Source organism: Sus scrofa, chromosome 17, assembly GCF_054392235.1.
Source record: "Sus scrofa isolate SSC_HxYL_T2T_F1_AM1 chromosome 17, Sscrofa_HxYL_maternal_Yorkshire_Landrace_v2.0, whole genome shotgun sequence".
Classification (NCBI taxonomy): Eukaryota; Metazoa; Chordata; class Mammalia; order Artiodactyla; family Suidae; genus Sus; species Sus scrofa.
In genome coordinates, this window is record NC_139399.1 from 58,115,642 (window position 1) to 58,133,663 (window position 18,022).

Genomic DNA, 18,022 nt, shown 5'->3' on the forward strand with positions numbered 1-18,022 from the left:
GAGCGCCAGGGCCACAGGGGGCGGGGGGGAGGGCCATTCCTGACTCTTCCATGTTCCTCGTTAGGAACCAAACACCACAAAACTTCCACGTCGCATCCTTCCCTGCCCAACTGACCTTCCACATATTTCTGGATGTTGTCCACCAGGGTCTTGATGGAATTGGGGAGGTTCCAGGGGTCCTCCTGGATGCTGATCTGGATCAAGCTCCGGCCACGGATTGTACACTCCTCCTTCTGTTTGAACTCTGGGGCAGGAAAGGGACACGAGAGCAGGAAAGGGACAGTTAGGTAGCTTTGGGAAATGGTGGCACAAAGGCCTCTGTCCCACCACTAGATTCCAAAGCTCAGAATCCTAGATCAAGGATGCTGCAGGACTCTTGGGTATTAACTGGTCCACAGACGGCAAATACATGATAAGCCTGCCGCTAATTCATGGAAGCACACCTGTGGCAGACATCGCTAGTCAATCTTAGCACTGCTTCCTGCTAGGCTGAGGCAGTGACCCCTAAGAGGTACAACCAACCAGACCTCACAAATCAATCACAGCATTCTTTTGCCTGAAGGTAGTGACAGAAGGATTCTCAGGAACCACCTCTGCATAGCCACAACCAGTCAAGCTGGTACATGAGCTGTAACCTAGTGTAACCTTTTCCCGGCACAGAGGAGGGTGTCCAGGCACAGAGTGGGAAAGTGACTTGCCTGAAGTCACACAGCAGGGTAGTGACAGAGCTGGGACTTGAACCTAGCCCCAGACAGGCAGACGCAGGCCCCTGCTCCTTTGGCCTCTTCCATTACAAAGTCCCAGGTTTTTGAGATATTTGCGGTTTGGTTGCCTCTGGGTTTGATGTTTCCACTTTCTACGGTCCATCCCAGAGACCTCCTGAGACAGCAGGAGGGCAGCCCAACTCTGTACCACTCCCTGCCTTATTAGGAGAACTACCTGTTTCTTTTCCTATCTCCTGCACCCAAGTGGAAGCTCCCTGGGGTCAGGGGCAGTGTCATGGTCCCCAGTGCCAGCACAAGGCCTGGCACAAGCTGGTTCTTGGGCATTATTTACTGGATGTATGAACACATGGATGCACGGGTGGGTGAGCAGATGGGGACGGCGGGTAAGTGGGTGGGGGTAAGTGGGTGGTGGGAGGCTGCAGAGATAAGGGCACAGTAGTGGGTGGGTAGGTGAATGAGTAGAAGGATGGATGGAAGGATGAACTGATGGAAGGACAGACGGGTGGATGGATGGAGAGTCGGATGGATGGGAAAATGTGCGGAAAAGTAGGTAGAATGACATAAATGTCAAATCCTTCTCTCACAATCATTTCAAAGAGAAAGTCCCAGTTTGGTGCTGGTAAATCCTTAGCACTTTAATGCACTAATCCCCCTCATGAATAAAGAACAAAGAACTCTGGGCAGGCAACAGTGGCCCAACTACAGCACAAGCACATTTTTGTTGTTCTTTCCATTGGATTTATCCTTATGGTCATCATTATTTTATGGCATGTTGTACTGCTTTTCCATTTCCAGGGAGTTTAATAAGTTCCTTTCAAAATTACATTTTTTTAAAGGGAGACATTGTTTCAGACAAGTTCTATCAATAAAATATAGGCAGTAAATGAATATTGTTGAGCAAATGTAACATCAGTAGATCTGTGACTGTCTCTGACTATGCCTAAAGTGATAAAAGGGCTGGAGGGTCTGAGGTTCAGCCAACTCCGCTCCAGTCCTTAACCTCGTGTTACAGATGGACAGACGGAGGCGCTGAAAGGCTCAGGGAGCAGCCAAGGATCTGCACACTTTTTCCGTAAAGGGTCACACAGGGACTGATTAAGGCTGGGCAGGGCATGCTGCCTCTGGCACATATACATTCTTTCTTTCTTTCGTTGTGACAACTCATTATAAATGAAAAATCATTCCTGGCTTACAGTCTGTACAAAAACAGGCCATGAGCTAGTTCTGGCTCATGGGCTGAAGCTGCTAACTGTCCCTGGACCAGCCCATGGCCATTTGGAAGGCGAGAGGCAAAGCTGAGAACATGGCCCAGGGGCGGGGGCGTGGGGGAGGGCTGACCCCATCCAGCACACGTCCCCCATCGCAGGCTCTCTTTGCTGGATGCTGGATGTCACCCGTGGCCCTGCCTGGGGATACCTGTCTGCTCACCTTGCAAGCTGTGATCCATGGGGAAATGCTTGGTCTCTTCAAAAGCCCTGCTCATGATGGGCCCCTTGAGGAGGGCGTGGATGGAGTCCACCTGGGTGGCAGCAAGTTGTAGGTTAGTGTGGCTCCCAGGGTCCTCCAGGTCCTGACCCTTGACCCACAGGGACCCGTGACCCACACCCCCTGCCCTGGCTCCTGGTGTATGGGTTCTGACCAGGGGTGATGGGCAGAACTCAAGGTCAGGCCAAGATTGGGATAAAGGTCCTACCTGGTTAAAGAGATGCTCTAGACAGCCATGGAGCTTGTCCTGCTTGTCTGACGGGATCCTCATGTCACAGGGCAGCTCATCCCCTGGAAGGAAGAAACCACAGTCACCAACTACTCCTGCCCCATCGCACACCTTCCCAGCCTCTTTCCCAAGAAGGCAAAGTAGATACAGAGCTCCCAAACCCACAGCAGATGTGGAAGCAGACAGACCCCGGTCCTGGCTGTGTGACACGATATAATCACTTGACCTCTCTGAGCCTCAGTTTCTTCACCTGCAAAGTGGGTAGGAGGAACCAAAACACTGCACAATTTTAAGTCACTGTTACTTCCACTCTGCGGATGAGGAGCCAGCGAGCCAGAGAGAAGGAACTGGATCCCAGGTCCCCCAATTCATCCCCTGGCTGTTTCAGCTAAATCAGCTGCCACATGTAAGCTCCTTCCCAAAACTCCCCAGGAACAGTTTTTGTGGCTGCATGTTTTATGAGATGAAATATTTATTTAAAGTTCAGCAGTATCTGATTTTTACCTCAGCTCCTTTTTCTCCTGTTACATTGAAGGGTAATTAAAATTAAATTTTTATGCACAGACTACCTCTGGAGGGACAGCATAGGGCAGCAGTGACAGTGGGGGCCTAGGAACTGGAAGGCCAGGTGACATGCCTTTTGAATTATGAACATGTGGATGTGTATCATATTCACGAATGCAATTTTGAGAAGCTAAAAAAATCCAAATTTCAGTCTTTGAGTAAAAGTTCCAAGGAACATATAATCTAGTTTATAAAATCTCTCTCTCTTTTTTTTTAAGGACCGTACCCACAGCATATGGAAGTTACCAGGCTAGGGGTCAATCACAGCTGCAGCTGCTGACCTATACCACAGCCATAACAACACCGGATCCGAGTCTCATCTTTGACCTACAGCACAGCTCACAGCAACGTCAGATCCTTAACCCACTGAGCAAGGCCAGGGATTGAACCTGCGTCCTCACAGACACTAGGCAGGTCCTTAACCCTCTGAGTCACGATGAGATCTCCTATCAAAATCGCACTTATGTCTTTCTGTCTATCCAGCCATCCACCCACATGTCCATCTATGAAGGAACACATATTCACAGATGACCCCAAATGTCAGCAGTGGTCATTCCCGGGGGAGGAGCTGAGATTCTGACCTATTTTTATGTACCTCTTTTGAATTTTCGTGTGTCATCTGGATTTTTGGTTTGAGCGCATGCCATTTAGGGAAACCACTAGGTCACTCTATTTTAGCGATAACGGAGCCCTCATCGCCACCTGTACCTGTGTCATGTATGCTTTTATTTGTTCCGTGTCCCTGGCATTCACAGAGAATGTCAGCTCCACGAGGGCCAGGGTCTTTGTCTTTTCATCCACTGCTACGTACCAGGGGCTCAACAAGCATTTGCTGAACGCGTGAAGGAAAGGAAACCACGCCCAGACTACACGTAAGGCAGCAGAAAAGAATATGACATGGAGCGAAGCTTAACGAAATTAAATAAACGAAACTAAACCCCACTGCAGGACCCCCCACCTTGGGGCAGGAGCCTCTGTACTCACCGGACCCCATCTCATCGCTGCCCAGGTAGGAGCTGTTACTTCTCACGCTGGTGTAGGACAGGACGGAGTCCCGATTACTGTTGCACTCGCTGCAAAGAGGGGGAAGGGCAGGAATGAGCACCCCCAGAACCACACGCTCCAGCCCCAGCCCCAGCCCCTGCTTCCTGGGAAGTGTCCGCTGTGCCCCTGGCCGTCCACACCACACCCCACGAGACCATCGGGGCCGCTCCCACCTGTAGGAGTCCCGGTAGCTCATGGTGTCGTGCCCCGAGTCCTCCTGATCCTCCTCGGACACCTTGAAGCACACTTTCTTGATGCCCCCGTGGTCAGTCCTGTCCATCTCGCTCTCTTCACTGACCAGTGGAGGGGATGAGGCCTCCTCGGTCAAGGGCGGATCGCAGGACCCACCCGAGGTGGGCTCCGTGATGGTGGACAGCAGCCTGTGGGAGTAAAGACTTTGAACTTAAAGGCACAAGCCCGTGGCTTCACTCACCACCAGGGGCCCAGGCAAGGCCCTGACCTCAGGCCTCACCTCTGACCCTAAGCAGAGGGAGCCATCAAATGCTCTGTGTCCCGTCCCTGGAAATCCCTTCCCTGAAAATCTGCAGTGACTCTGCAGATGTGCATACACATCCCTCCGGTAGGTGGCGTTAGACTCAGAGGGTCTTCACTTGACAGCCAAGCCACAAAGAAGGTGACTGGGAAACGTGGCCTGTAAGGGCCACATGGTCTCAGTTACAACTGCTCAACTCTGCCTCTGTACTGTGACAGCACCAAAGACATCATTCTTTTCAATGGGCATGGCTCTGTTCCAATAAAACTTTACTTTTTAAAAAAGCAGTGGGATGGATTTGGCCCATAGACCATACTGTGTCAACTCCTAGTACAGAGTATAATTTTTCAGACTATAGCTGTTTTTTGGGTTGGTTTTTTTGGCCACACTCACAGCACACGGAAGTTCCCAGGCCAGGGATCAAATCTGAGCTGTAGCTGCAATGTACACCACAGCTGCGGCAACACCGGATCCTTAACCCACTGAACTGGGCCAGGGATCGAACTCAGCAGTGACCTGAGTTGCCACAGAGACAACACTGGATCCTTAGCAGGAACTCCTAAAACTATCCGTTTTTTAAGACAGACCCGAGATTCTAATCCTGATGCTAGCATTGCCTAGTTGAGAGACCTAAATTATTAAACCTCTCTGAGACTCAGTTTCCTCCTCTGTAAAACAGAGTAATATCACTATTTATGTCCTAAGCTGCTGTAAAGATTAAGGAGTTCAAATATATAAAGTGCTTAAGACAGTGTCTGGTGCCTTGTAAGGGATCAGGAAGCCCTGGCTGATATAATCCTACTCTAGCTCATGAGGTCAGTACTATGATAAGCCCCATTTTAACAGATGAGACCATAAAGGCTCAGAGAGGTTGAGTGACTTGCCCAAGGTCACACAGCTAAAAAGTGGCATAGCCAGGATAAAACCCAGGCCTGCTGGCTCCAGACTCCACATTATTTTTTTCTTTTATCATGGACAGTTTCCATCATACACGAAAGGAAAAGGAACAGCATGATGAACTCCAGGTACCCAGCTGCCAGCTTCAACAATGGCAACTTAGGATCTACTTTTCTTTGCTCAATCTTTCCTGTCACTTTTTCTTTTTCTGGAGTATTTAAAACAAACTTAAGATGTCATATAATTTTCCCTATAAACAGTTCCATATGTGTCTCTAGCACATAAGAACTTTTTGTAAAGCAATGGTTCTCATTTGGGGGGGATTTTTGCACCCCACTCCCCCACCCCAGGAAATGGTTAGCAATTTAGCAAGTTTCCTGAGGGGCAAACATTCAGCAACGTCCAGAGACATATTTAGTTGTTACGAGAATGCAGGGCGGGGAAACTACTGGTTTCCAAGTAGTAGTTGCCAGGACGCCACTAAATACCCCACCATCGAGAATCCACTGGCTCCAAGCATCAAAAGTGTCGAGGCTGAGAAGCACTGCTGTAAACACAACAGTCTATCACCACCCCTGACACAACGAATGATTCCGTAACACCATCCAGCTCCCACCCCAAGCAGCCCGCATGGTCCCTAAAGTGTCTTTTCACAGATGGTGTCTTAGAAACAGAACTCTAACCAGGTCCAGACGCTGCATTTGGTGGCTGCGTCTCTCAAGTCTGCCTCCTCCTCCCTGTACCTGCGTCCCCCTCATTTATTTGTCATAGAAACTGGGTCATGTGTCGTCTGGAACTGCCTGCCCTCGATTTGGCCAACTGCGTCCCTGGAGTGCATTTCACTCTCCCTTACACCCCACGTCTTCCAGCTGAGCAGTGAGGCCCAGAACTTTGATCAGAGAACGGGGTGATTTCTGTTGACAGGACGGCAGGTGGTGCTGTGCATGTGTCCGGCTGCATCGCAGCAAAAGGGACATCATGTCCAGCCATCTCTCCTTCTGCAACATTAATGACAAAGGTCCCCCAAAACCTTTCACCCAGTAGTTTTAGGCTCTACTGATGCCCCGCTGCCTGCGTCCGTGCTCTCATTAGAGCAGCGGTTCTCAGTCAGGGATGATTCTGTCCCCCAGAGGGCGTCTGACAATGTCTGAAGACGCCTGTGGCTGTCACAACTGGGGGAGGGGATGCGGCTGGCATCTTGTGGGTAGAGGTCAGGGATCCCACAGTGTGCAGGACAGCACCCCCGCCCCAAAGAATGATCCCTCCCAAAATGGCGATGTGGCTGAGGTTGAGAAATCCTGACTCTGACCCCGCCCCACCCCGCCCCGTTCCCTCCCAGGCCCAGGGCTCACCTGTTGATCTGGGTAACATACTGCTTCATCTCCTTCAGGGCCACATCTAGTTTGGTAAAGAGCTGCAGGTAGGCATCCTGGATCTCGCGGTCCTCCTGCTTGAGTAGGAAGCTCAGGCCCCGGTCCTCCTGGCCAAGGGCTCCACCAGCTGGCCCAAAGCTGCTGTCGTTGAGACCCAGCCATTGCGGGTCCCCCGCTGCAGCAGGCAGGCACTTCCAGGACGGGGCAGCCATGGTGGTGATGCAGTGCTGGGTGTAGGACATGGGGTTCAGGTGACCTGCAGTGGAGGGGGGGAGAGCTCAGCAGGAACCAAACCCCAGACACCCCACAAGCTCCTTAGACAGAGGGGCTTAAACCCTTTAAATCCATTTTAAGGACCACAATAAGTGTAAAAAGTTTCTCTTTTAAATATTCTTTTAATACATTAAATTACTTCAGTAAGAGATCTTTGGTTTGGTGCTAACATGTTTCCAACTATCCTTTTCCTGCCTGATATGTAGACATGATGGCTGGTACTCCAGCAGCCATTCTATTCCATGAGGAATCCACTGGGATAAAAGCAACATCTAGAGATGGCAGCATAGAAAGAAGGAGCCTGGATCCCTGAAGACTAAGGTGCCACCATTCCAGCCCTGGACAGCTAGCTTTCAGACATGCTTCTATATGCAGTGTGAGATCCGAACACGCTTTTTGACAGACACATGCAATTACCTTGCTCTGGGTCAAGGCCGATGAGGGAGGGTTTTCTACCAAAGCGGATACTGAAGGACCTGCCAACTGAGGGCGTGGTCTTGGGGTAGGACACTTCCATGAGGTTGATGTGGCAATTGGTGGGGCAAAAGTCCAGGCCACACAGTGGATGGGGTTCCAGGAGTGCTTGTTTGAAGGGTGGGCTGACCCTGCTCTTTAGCTGAGCTGCAAACTGAGAAAGGTGGGGGACATGGGGTCATGATTCAGGGGTCTGGGAACTCTGGCCCACCCCCAGTACCCACCTCAACCTGGCCCAGGTTAGACACTCTGAAAGTGGACAAAATGTCAGTAGCTCCGAATGGAAAAGTGAATTCCACTGCACCATGTTTCACTAGATCCAAATTTCAGGGAAGGCCTGGAGAAACGGGAGGCCACTGAGAACCTACCCACATTCATTTCCCCATTTTTGCTGCACCTGAGCTATCCTGGAGGCACCATCTCTCCATGCCCCATGGTCCCTGAGGTTCAGGTAAGGCTGCCTCCCCATCCCTGCAGAGACTGGTACAGGGCTAGCTAAGGGACACAAGCCAAGCCAACAAGAGCTCTCATCGAGTTCCTTTTCTACTAGAAGAGGTTAGGGCTAGAGCTCTAAGGCTAGAGCTATGGGGTGGGGTGGGGGGGCGCCGGGCAGGGGGTGGGGTGGGCGTGGGACAGGCGGGCATCCTGACACCACATGAAAAGGGCCTGCCTGAGAGTGAAACCAACACAAGAAAACAAAGTCAACAGGAGGAGAAAGGCCCTGTTTTTATAACAGGGTGATATCTGTTTGAGTGCCTGGATACAACCTTGCCTGAAGCTCACCTCTGGACTTTTCAGTATTATAAACCAATAAATTATCCCATTTGTTTAAGCTAAGCTGAGTTGGGTTTGGACATTTACAACTGAAATAACCCCAAGGTGAGACCCTGCAGGGTGAAGGCACCTCCTGGTAGCAGGAGATCCTCTGGCCGATGCTCTCCAGCTTGGTGTCACAGATGTTGCGGAACTCATAGTGGGACATGGTCTTCATGTTGCTGCTCAGGGCCATGAGCCTCCCACAGTTCTGCACGAAGACACTGTCATTGGCAGCAAAGGCCTCGAGGATCTGTAGAAACATTAACAGCTACTGAGCACTCACTGTGCACCAGGGAGAATCTTAAGGGGTTTATCTGTCCTAGGAGGTCAAGTCTATTACTGGCCCATTTAACAGATGAGTAAACTGAGGCTAAGAGATAAGTCAGTCTCCTAAGCACCACAGCTACCAAGTGGTAGGCCAGGGCCTAGGATTCAGGGCTAAAGGCTAACTCTGAGGACATAGGAATCGGGCTACTCCACTCCCTCCCCCCAGGGCAGGGCAGCACCCAGCAAGACCTTGGCAGTGAGGCCGAAGCAGCCACGGGGCTCCACGATCTTCTCTAGCACGTGGCACTTGATGCCTGCTGTGCTCACATATTCATACACCACGCCATGCTCCAGATGCACGTTATCCACCGTCAGGCTGACCACAGGGCTGTCCTCCTGCAGGCTCAGCTGGGGACCCAGGGACAGCAGGGGGAAGTCTGGAAGCCAAAGGGACAGGTGACCCTGAGGAGAGGCACCAACCTGCAGGCCAGCCCTCTGACCCAGCACCGTGGGTGGCTCGTATGGACACATGAAGGTGACTGAAGCCTGGGCTGCAGCTCTGTTCACTTTTGCCAGCCCACTATCATCCATCTCCTGTTGCAGAAGATTTTCCTTCTAGGAATCAAACCCTTGCGCCCCATTCCCAGGCTATGTGGCTCAGAAAAGGGGATACCCCCCCATCCACACCCTCCCCCAGTGGCAAAGCCCTAGCCAATCAGCATATTTGATTTCCCCTATTCACAGTGACTGGTTCAGGAACAAGCTTGTAATCCAAGCTGGGCCCATGAGAGTCAAGTCTAGGACTTCTGTTCAGGCTACAAAGATGAGATATTCTTTTTCAACTGGATTCCAAGTTACCAGAGTCACCGGGTGGAGAAAATAGCATGTAAGAGGGAAATCAACACAGAGGGAGCAGAGCCGAGAACTGAGAATCAGCTTCCTCATTATATGAAGTGCTGGATCAAGCCAAACCTGAAGCTTGTTGACTCTATTCAGACTTTCTAGTTTGCTGAGCCAATGTTTTTATGTAGCCCATTTCAGATCTAATTAACACAAGCCCAGAGAGGCTGTGACTCCTCAAAGGCCACATAGCTAGACAGTGATCTATCTAAGAAGTAAGTAGGTACTTTATTGGAGTGAACTGCTTTCCTTTCCACCTGCTCCAAAGTGTACCTCTCAACACTCACCCCATCACTCTTTCTCCCCTCACCCTCATACTGTGTCACCACTTGTCAATGTTTTTTTTCTTTTATTCATTGTCTGGCTCCCCTCATCCCAGTGCCCTGAGGGCAAGGACCCTTGTCTGCCTTGCCAACTCATGTATCTCCAGCTTCTAGGAGAGTACCTGGCACACAGTAGGTGCTGCTACATGTTGAAGAGAAGAACGGAAACTGTCAGCCCCTCTCAGCGTAGCTTACTGTAATCACTGTGGTCACCCACAAGCTGGGAAGGCAGCCCACAGCCCTTTCCTCTCAGAGGGGCATAAACTGAGCTTGGAGCTGCCAGCTAGCCTCTCCCCCTCCCCATTGGCCTGTCCCCTTTAGGTCCCTCTGCCAGGCTGGATGTTCCAGCAGCATGGGACAGCTCTCCAGACAACCCCATAAACCCTGGCTCTTTGCTGACTCCAACAATGTGACCAGCAAGGAGCCCAGAGCTGTCAGTCACACAGGCTCCAAAGCCCCTGGTTCTCCCTCGCCTCTGTCCCCACCCCCAGCCCGGAAGTACCGGGCAGAGTCTAGAGGACGGACTGGAGAGGAGGGCTGTTATTCAAACTACAAGCATCCACTGAGTACCTACTATGTACCAGGCTCAGTTCTAGGCTCAGAGGTCACAGCAAGGAATGAAACAAACAAAATGCCTGTCCTCAGGGAGCTTACACTCTAGTGGAGAAAATAGAGAAAAACAATAAATAACTGGACGGTGCATGTTAACTAACACACAGTACGAAGAAAGATAAAACAGGGTGAGGAGACACCGAGGGACAGAAAGGACTTATTTAAGTACAGCACTCACGGTGGCATCTCTGAGGAGGTGACTATTGAGCAGGGAGCTGAGTGAGGTGAGGGGTATAAGGTCAGAAGTATTCTGGGGGGAGTTCCTGCTGTGGCACAGTGGGTTAAGACTCCAACTGCAGTGGCTCGGGTCATTGTAGAAGCACGGGTTCGATCCCCAACCCAGAGCAGTGGGTTAAAGTACCTGGCATTGCTGCAGCTGTGGCTCGGATTCAATCCCTGGCCCAGGAACTTCCATATGCCATGAGTGCGGCCATAAAAACTAAAAAAGAAAAAAAGAAAAAAAAAGTTCTCTGGGGGAGAACATTCCAGGCAAAGGGAACTGCAAGTGCAAAGGCCCTGGGGCAGGATTCCACTTGGCATTTACGACCAAGAGGGTGGATAGACAGAGCAGAGCAGAGAGGGCAAGTGGGAAAGTGAGGAGAAGTGAGGCAGGGGAGCGAGGCTGGGTCTGGAAGACCATGGCAAGGACTTGGTCTTTGCCCTGCATAGCATGGAAGCCAGTGGAAGGTTCTGTTCTACTTTTTGAGACTGGCCAGTAGGGGGCGAGGCAGGGCAGGCAGGGAGAGGAGAAAGCAGGCCACCGCTATAGTCCTGGTGAGGGAGATGGTGGCTCGGACCAGGCAGCGGAAGGTCAGGAGTTTGGTTTTGGCTGTGCTAAGTCTGCGATGCCCATGAAGCTTCCAGGGGTGTCAGGCAGAAACACAAGTCTGGGGGTCAGGGCTGAGGTGGAGCGAGACAGAGAAATGTGGGAGATCATGGTGGGCAGAATAACGGCCCTGAAGGAGCCCACGGCCCATCCCTGGATGCTGTGAGTCCCCTCGGTTACCTGGCAAAGAGGCATTACGGCTGCAGCAGGAAATAGGATGGCTAACCAGCTGACTTTACACTAAGGCTGTTCTGGGTGATGCAGGTGAACCCAGTGTAATCACAAGAGGCCTGAATGGGCACATGGAGGCGGCAGAGTCAGATTTCAGGAGATGGCCGTCTGAGCAGGACTCAGACCAACACTGCTGGCTCTGCAGGCGGAGGGAGGGGGCCACCAGCCGAGGACAGCAGGCGGCTTCTAGGGCCTGAGACGGGCAAGTGAATGGATGCTCTGTAAAGCCACAGAGACGAACGTGCCGCGCCCTGCCCTACCTCGATGGCAGCCCAGTGAGACTCATTTCGGACTTCCAACGTCCAGAACTATAACCTAATGAATGCGTGTCATTTCAAACCACTATGCTTTGGGTACTTTGTTAGAGCAGCGATTAGAGACTAGTGCAGAGCAGATGGTGTCGAGAAGGATGGGGAGGAGGGGACACAGAAGAGGTCCTGGTCCCCGCCGGCATCTCTGTCATGCTGCCCACCTGTCCCATTACCTGAGTTGGGCTGGTCATCCTCTTGGGCCCCGTCGCCATTGGGGTCCTCGCCGGGCACCCCCTGGGCCTCCTGGGCATCCTCATGGGTGTGGTAGACCCACTGGTACAGGCCCTGCGAGAGAGCAGAGTAAGAGGGGCGCCCAGGGAGGGTGGGACGGGGCCAAGGCACATGCTGTTCCCTGATGCCAAAGCTCAGGCTTTTACCCTGCTGCCGACACCACCTTCAGAGAGCCCTCCTAGACTTTGCTCTGGAACCTTCCTGAGGGACCTCCCATCACACTCAGCCGTCACCCGATATAGTCTATACTCTGCACAGAAGTCAGGGAAGGAGGACCCTTTGAAAATGTAAGTCAGCTCCAAGGGAGCAGAGACCTTGTCTCTCCTGTGGCTCCAGGGCTTAAAAATGCACCAGGCACATAGTAGGTGCTCAATAAACGCTTGTTAAATGAGCCAATAAATGAGCATCACCCGCCAACAGACCCTCAGCCCCCAACACAAGTATCATATCAATTTTTACCATCAATGTGACTATTTGCTCAAGGTGCCTGTGTGGTAAGAAAAGAGGGTCTTACTTATCACACCCATTTCACAGCTGTGAAAACTGAGGCCAGGACGTTTAAGGAAGCAGATGAGTCCTAGAGCCCAAGCCTAGCTCAGCCCTGCCAGGGAGGCAGCCCCACTTTTCCCAAAGCTGTGGTATCTTCAGGCTTTTCCCCAGAGAAGGGAGGGTGGCCCTCAGCCCCCACCCCAATGAGTAGGGCGTCCCTGATCCCCGAGGCTCCTGGGTGGCTCACCAGGGCCTCTTCTCGGCGGCTCCGGAATGCCTGGAAATGCTCCAGGACCTCTGGGGCTCCATCACTTGTCACGTTGTTGCCGTTGACCTTCAGGATGCACTGGCCGGCACAGAGCCCTGCAGCCGCAGCCTCGGAGCCTAAGGGGGGGACAGGAGTGCTTGAGGCTGGACGCCCCTGGGTGGCGCTGGTGGTGCCAGGCAAGGGCAGGCAGGTAAACTGATGAACACTGTCCCCCACCCCACCCGCCACCCCAACGCCCCCAACACCACCTCCATCCCTCCCACCCCAGAGCTACTCTCTACTCCCCCGCCAGGGGGCAGGACAGGTGCTGGCATTCCCATTTTGCAGCAGAAGAGACTGAGGCTCAGAGAAGTAGCAACCAGCCCAAGGTCACACAGCAAGGGAGGTGGGACTTGAAGCCAGGAACGCCTCACTCTAGAGCTTGCTCTCCTTCAAAGTCCTGCAAAAACCGTGACACTGGGGCCAGGAGCAGCCCCATCTTGCAGACAGGGAAACAGAGGTTCGGAGAGGCGAGCCATTCCAGGTCACGTGGCTAGGATAGGCCAGGCTTCCACCAGGTCTACCAGACCCCAAGTGTATGTTTCTCAGCTATTGCACGATTCCCAAACTGCAGGGCTTGGGCCCCAAGGTTTTGTGTGAAGGGTCTAGAAATGCCAATGAATGTCAAGCTTTGTTCACAGGAGAACAACAGGCCTGCATGGTGTGATGGCGACGAGTACAGGCCTGGACCCCAAGGGCTTGGGTTCAAACCCTGGCTCTGCCACTGACCACATGTGTGACCTTTGGCACGTTCCTTAACCTCTCTGTGCCTTGGTTTCCTCATCTGTAAAAATGAAAACACTAAACACACCTAACGCATAGGGTTCTTGAGAGATTAGGTGAGTTAAAATACATACGCATTTAGCTCCATGCCTGGCTCTTAGTACATACTCAGGTAATATCAGCTGTTTTAGTGTTTTTGCCCAGTTACCCATAAACACCTAGTCTTCTCTGCGATGCTCTAAGCCGGGGTTTCTCGCCTCCACACCACTGACACTCTGGGCTGGATAACGCCCTGTGGTGGGGGCTGTCCTGGGCATCATCCCTGGTCTCTTCCCAGAGAGGCCAGTAGCCTCCCACCCCAAGCTGTAACAAGGAAGGCCATTTCCAGACACTACCAGATGCCCCTGGAGAGCGAAACTGCTCCCAGCTGAGAAGCGCTGCTTTAGGGATAAGCAAAATAAAAACCCACTTTAAAATATCAACAAATTCTTGGAGTTCTCTTCGTGGCTCAAATGAATTCAACTAAGAACCATGAGGTTTGGGGTTCGATCCCTGCCCTCGCTCCGTGGGTTAAAGATCCAGTGTAGGTCACAGACACGGCTCGGATCTTGGGTTGCTGTGGCTGTGGTGTAGGCCAGCAGCTATAGTTCCAATTAGACCCCTAGTCTGGGAACCTCCATATGCCGTGGGTGCAGCCCTTAAAAAAAAAAAAAAAAAAGTAACAAATTCTTGGCATTCCCGCTGTGGCACAACAGGATCGGGGCGTCTTTGCAGCGCCAGGATGCAGGTTTGATCCCTGGCCCAGCACAGTGGGTCCTGGGTTGCCAGAGCTGTGGCTCAGATCTGATCCTGGGCCCAGTAACTCCATATGCCACAGGGCAGCCAAAAAAGAAAAAAAAAATTTAACAAATCCTTAGTAGCTTTCCGTCATGACATGCATTTTCGATCAATACATGTTAAAAATACAACTGTGGGAGTTCTCTTGTGGCACAGTGGGTTAAGGATCCAGCATTGTCACGGCAGTGGCTTGGGTCACTGCTATGGGGTGGGTTCAATCTCTGGCCTGGAAACTTCCACATGCCACGGGTGTGGCCAAAAATTAATTAATTAATTAAAAATACAGCTATGACCATAAGAGTGGACAATGATGGTTTAAATTTTAAAAGTGGGGAGTTCCCGTCGTGGCGCAGTGGTTGACGAATCCGACTAGGAACCATGAGGTTGCGGGTTTGGTCCCTGCCCTTGCTCAGTGGGTTAATGATCCGGCATTGCCGTGAGCTGTGGTGTAGGTTGCAGACGCGGCTCGGATCCCGCGTTGCTGTGGCTCTGGCGTAGGCCGGTGGCTACAGCTCCGATTCGACCCCTAGCTTGGGAACCTCCATATGCCGCGGGAGTGGCCCAAGAAATAGCAAAAAGACAAAAAAAAAAAAAAAAAAAAAAAGTGGGGCCCTCAGATGTAAAAAGGGCTAGAAACCCGGCATCTCAGGTCTATTTGGTTTCATCTCTGAGACATAGTAACCCCTTAAACAGCACATAAGAGAAGACAATACAGAAAGCAGAGGTCTCTAACTGTTGGTTTATGTGCTGGATCTGGCCACAGAACTGTGGCCAAAATTCCTATTTCTGGTTTCTTTAAAAAAATAAATAAAAATCTGGCAAGAGTAAGCCCCCTTCCTGCCTGGTAAAAATGAGCTTGAGCTGAAGAAAAACAGTCCCTTTTTAAGTGAACATGCATTGTTTCGCTTTGCCATAATCCTCACCATTCCCTAGTGTCTTCCTTTCAGTCACCCCTTTGTAACTGCCTGACCCCTACAGGCGTTCGCATTTGCCAACGTTGGCTTCAAGCAAAGAAGGTAAGTGCTAACGGTGCTCTAGAGGCTCAGGCCTGGTAATGACAGTTTGGGAGCCTCCGAACTCCTTCCACACACACACACAGACCCCTCTCCCAAAGGCCCCCTCTCCACCTCTTGGGCTCCTGCTCACCTCTCCCCACCGCGTAGACGTACGGCGGGGCAGCTCCCCGGATCTGGAAGCACAGAGCCTCTGGATGGTCGGGGACTTTGATGATCCTGCACCAACCAAGCAAAAGCAGCCGTAAGGTGAAGCAGGTCCACTAGGGGCCACCCTGAGGGAGCCCCTGCCTCCCAGGCTTTTGGGAAATCCAGCCCAGAAGAGGAGCAGCAGCAGGCTGTCCAAATATGCACAGAAACCTCGTCTAAGCAGAGCCCACAGCACAGTGTATTCAATTAATGAGGAGCACCTGGCTGCCCCTGGAGACTTAGTTCCACGCACAGAAATTCTGCATCACCCTCCCACCCCTTCTCCATCTCTCTCTCGATGACAGGAGGCCTCGTGATGGCCAGACCAGCACCTCAGTCAGTGAAGGTTTTATTCAGTAATCATGGATTTGAGAGGGTGACAAGTGACCCAGCACATCTTGGCGCTGATTCTGGGAAAATGCCCATGTGTCCGCAGAGAGCATGGTTTGAAAGCCCAGTCTTGGCCTTTCTGCGGGTGGAACACGAGACAGAGCGGGCAACACCTGCCCACAATTGCACATCAGGTGTCCTCAATCCAGGGACTTGGCTGCTGTCATCTGCTTCCTTCCTGAGGGCAGGTCCCCCACTCTGAGCCTCAGGATCGTCCCAACCAGCCAGATAAGGCCACCTTGGGGGCCTGTTCTCAAACTCCAGGTGTTTCTGGAACTTGGACCAGGTATGTTCCACCTTGGTGATTTCTGCCCCTTCCACATACCAACCAATCAATCATTTTTCCTAAATTGGCTTGCCTTTTTACTGAAGTAATCCTATTAAAACTTCCATCATTCCCATCGATAGAAAACTGGGAGCATCTGCCTTAAATAGAAGGGAGACGTGAAGACCAAATGCACATGTTTTAAAATAGAAGATGTTTCTCCTTCTAGCCATATCTGGTACCCAACCACTTGTCACCACCCCCACTGCTGCCACGCCGGGCCGGGCCACCAGCCTCCTCACCACTCCCCCTGCTTCTATCTAGTCTTCACCTGCAGCCGGACTCGGCCAGAATCTACATCAGATCGCCCCTCACCTCTGCTCAGTCTTCCAGTAGCTCCACGGTCCTGACCACGGGTGAAGGCCTGACCACCACTGTCTGGCTGACCTCATCGCCCACTCTCCCTCTCACTTACTCTGTTCCAGCCCCATTAGCTTCCTTGAACATACGAGCCACGGTTCCACCCCAGGGCCTTTGCACTTGTCATTTCCTCTACCTGGAACCCTTTCTCCAGTAGTTCGCTGGACCCCTTCTTCTACCTCCTTCAGGTCTTTGCCTCAGTTTTCAGTGGCCTCTTCCTGACTGCATCTCGCCACACAGCCCACCTCCTGGTCCAGCTGCATTTACTGGTCCATGCTTGGTACCACTGGGTTCAGTATGTCTGTCTGTCCTCGTCTGTCTCCTGCTCTGCCCTCCAACTAGACTGAGATCCATGAAGGGGGGAGTTGGATCCATCCAGGCAGGGCTGGATCCAGAGCCTGAAACACCAGGCAGCCCACACTGGGCACTCGATACACATCTGTCCACTGAACAAAGGCAGTGGCACCGTGTCACGTGCCTGTAGAAGGGGCCCCAAGCACAGGGAGCCAGGACAGCTTGGGCCCCACCACCACCCCAGGACTCGGGCACCTCCTCCACCTGACACCCCGCTCCTGGGGACACTCACTCTTTGGCCTTGGTGGCTACCAGGAGACGCAGCGGGCGGCGGGAGCAGAAAGACTGGTTAAGGATGGACTCCACCTCGGCGAAGGGCCGCAGGAACACCAGGTCCTCGTTGATGGAGTAGATCTTCCTCCCCACCTGCAGGCCGGCCATCTTGGGGGAGACATACACCCCAGGTCACTGGCCCCGTCCCCTCGTCACTAGGGAGCCCTGAGTGCATTCAGGCAGCACAGAGCCGAGCCCAGGACCCAAGTGTGACCGGAGTGAGCCCAGCAGGGCAACCCCGTTCTCCTCTGCGGTAAACAGCTAAGGGGGTGGCGCACCTTCTGGCCAATGAGCTGTGAAGGGATGCCTGCAGGGGGCGCTAACGGGAGGGACGATGCTCCCTGAGGACAAGCTGCCAGGCAGCCTGCCCCTGCCTCCCCCCCACCGTGTGAGGACACCAGGCACTGAAGCCGGCACCCTGAGACCACGAGAGCTTGACCAGGAATGGTGAAGAGATGTGGACACTGAACCAAGATCACAACCACCTCCTAACCACGTATGTGAAATACGCGGCCGCGGGCTCGCCGCTGTGAGGCCGCAGGTGGCTACTACCCGCATCTAAATGCATCCCGCATCGTCACGAGGAGGCAAGCAGAGCACGAGGATAGGGAGGCAGGTGCCTCTCTCCCCCCCACCTCCCCACCCCCTGGGAACAGCCGAGAGGACCTGGGGCCGAATCCTTGGCCTT

The 18,022-nt window shown here is 52.5% G+C and overlaps 1 protein-coding gene across 2 annotated transcripts in view; it reads right to left on the minus strand.

The window, feature by feature from the left end:
• PREX1 (phosphatidylinositol-3,4,5-trisphosphate dependent Rac exchange factor 1) overlaps positions 1-18,022 on the minus strand; it is a 198,219-nt gene that overhangs the window by 14,969 nt on the left and 165,228 nt on the right. Inside the window, exons 18-30 of one of the 2 annotated variants that reach the window (XM_085004110.1) lie at positions 17,294-17,442; positions 15,577-15,662; positions 12,811-12,947; positions 12,017-12,128; positions 8,890-9,077; positions 8,462-8,623; positions 7,501-7,711; positions 6,790-7,066; positions 4,221-4,427; positions 3,988-4,076; positions 2,419-2,501; positions 2,154-2,244; positions 116-244 (exon numbers count right to left, since the gene is read on the minus strand). In XM_085004110.1, coding sequence (XP_084860236.1) covers positions 116-244; positions 2,154-2,244; positions 2,419-2,501; positions 3,988-4,076; positions 4,221-4,427; positions 6,790-7,066; positions 7,501-7,711; positions 8,462-8,623; positions 8,890-9,077; positions 12,017-12,128; positions 12,811-12,947; positions 15,577-15,662; positions 17,294-17,442 — 1,921 coding nt within the window. The remainder of the gene's footprint in view (positions 1-115; positions 245-2,153; positions 2,245-2,418; positions 2,502-3,987; positions 4,077-4,220; positions 4,428-6,789; positions 7,067-7,500; positions 7,712-8,461; positions 8,624-8,889; positions 9,078-12,016; positions 12,129-12,810; positions 12,948-15,576; positions 15,663-17,293; positions 17,443-18,022) is intronic. The other variant, XM_021078040.2, reaches the window with a different exon arrangement.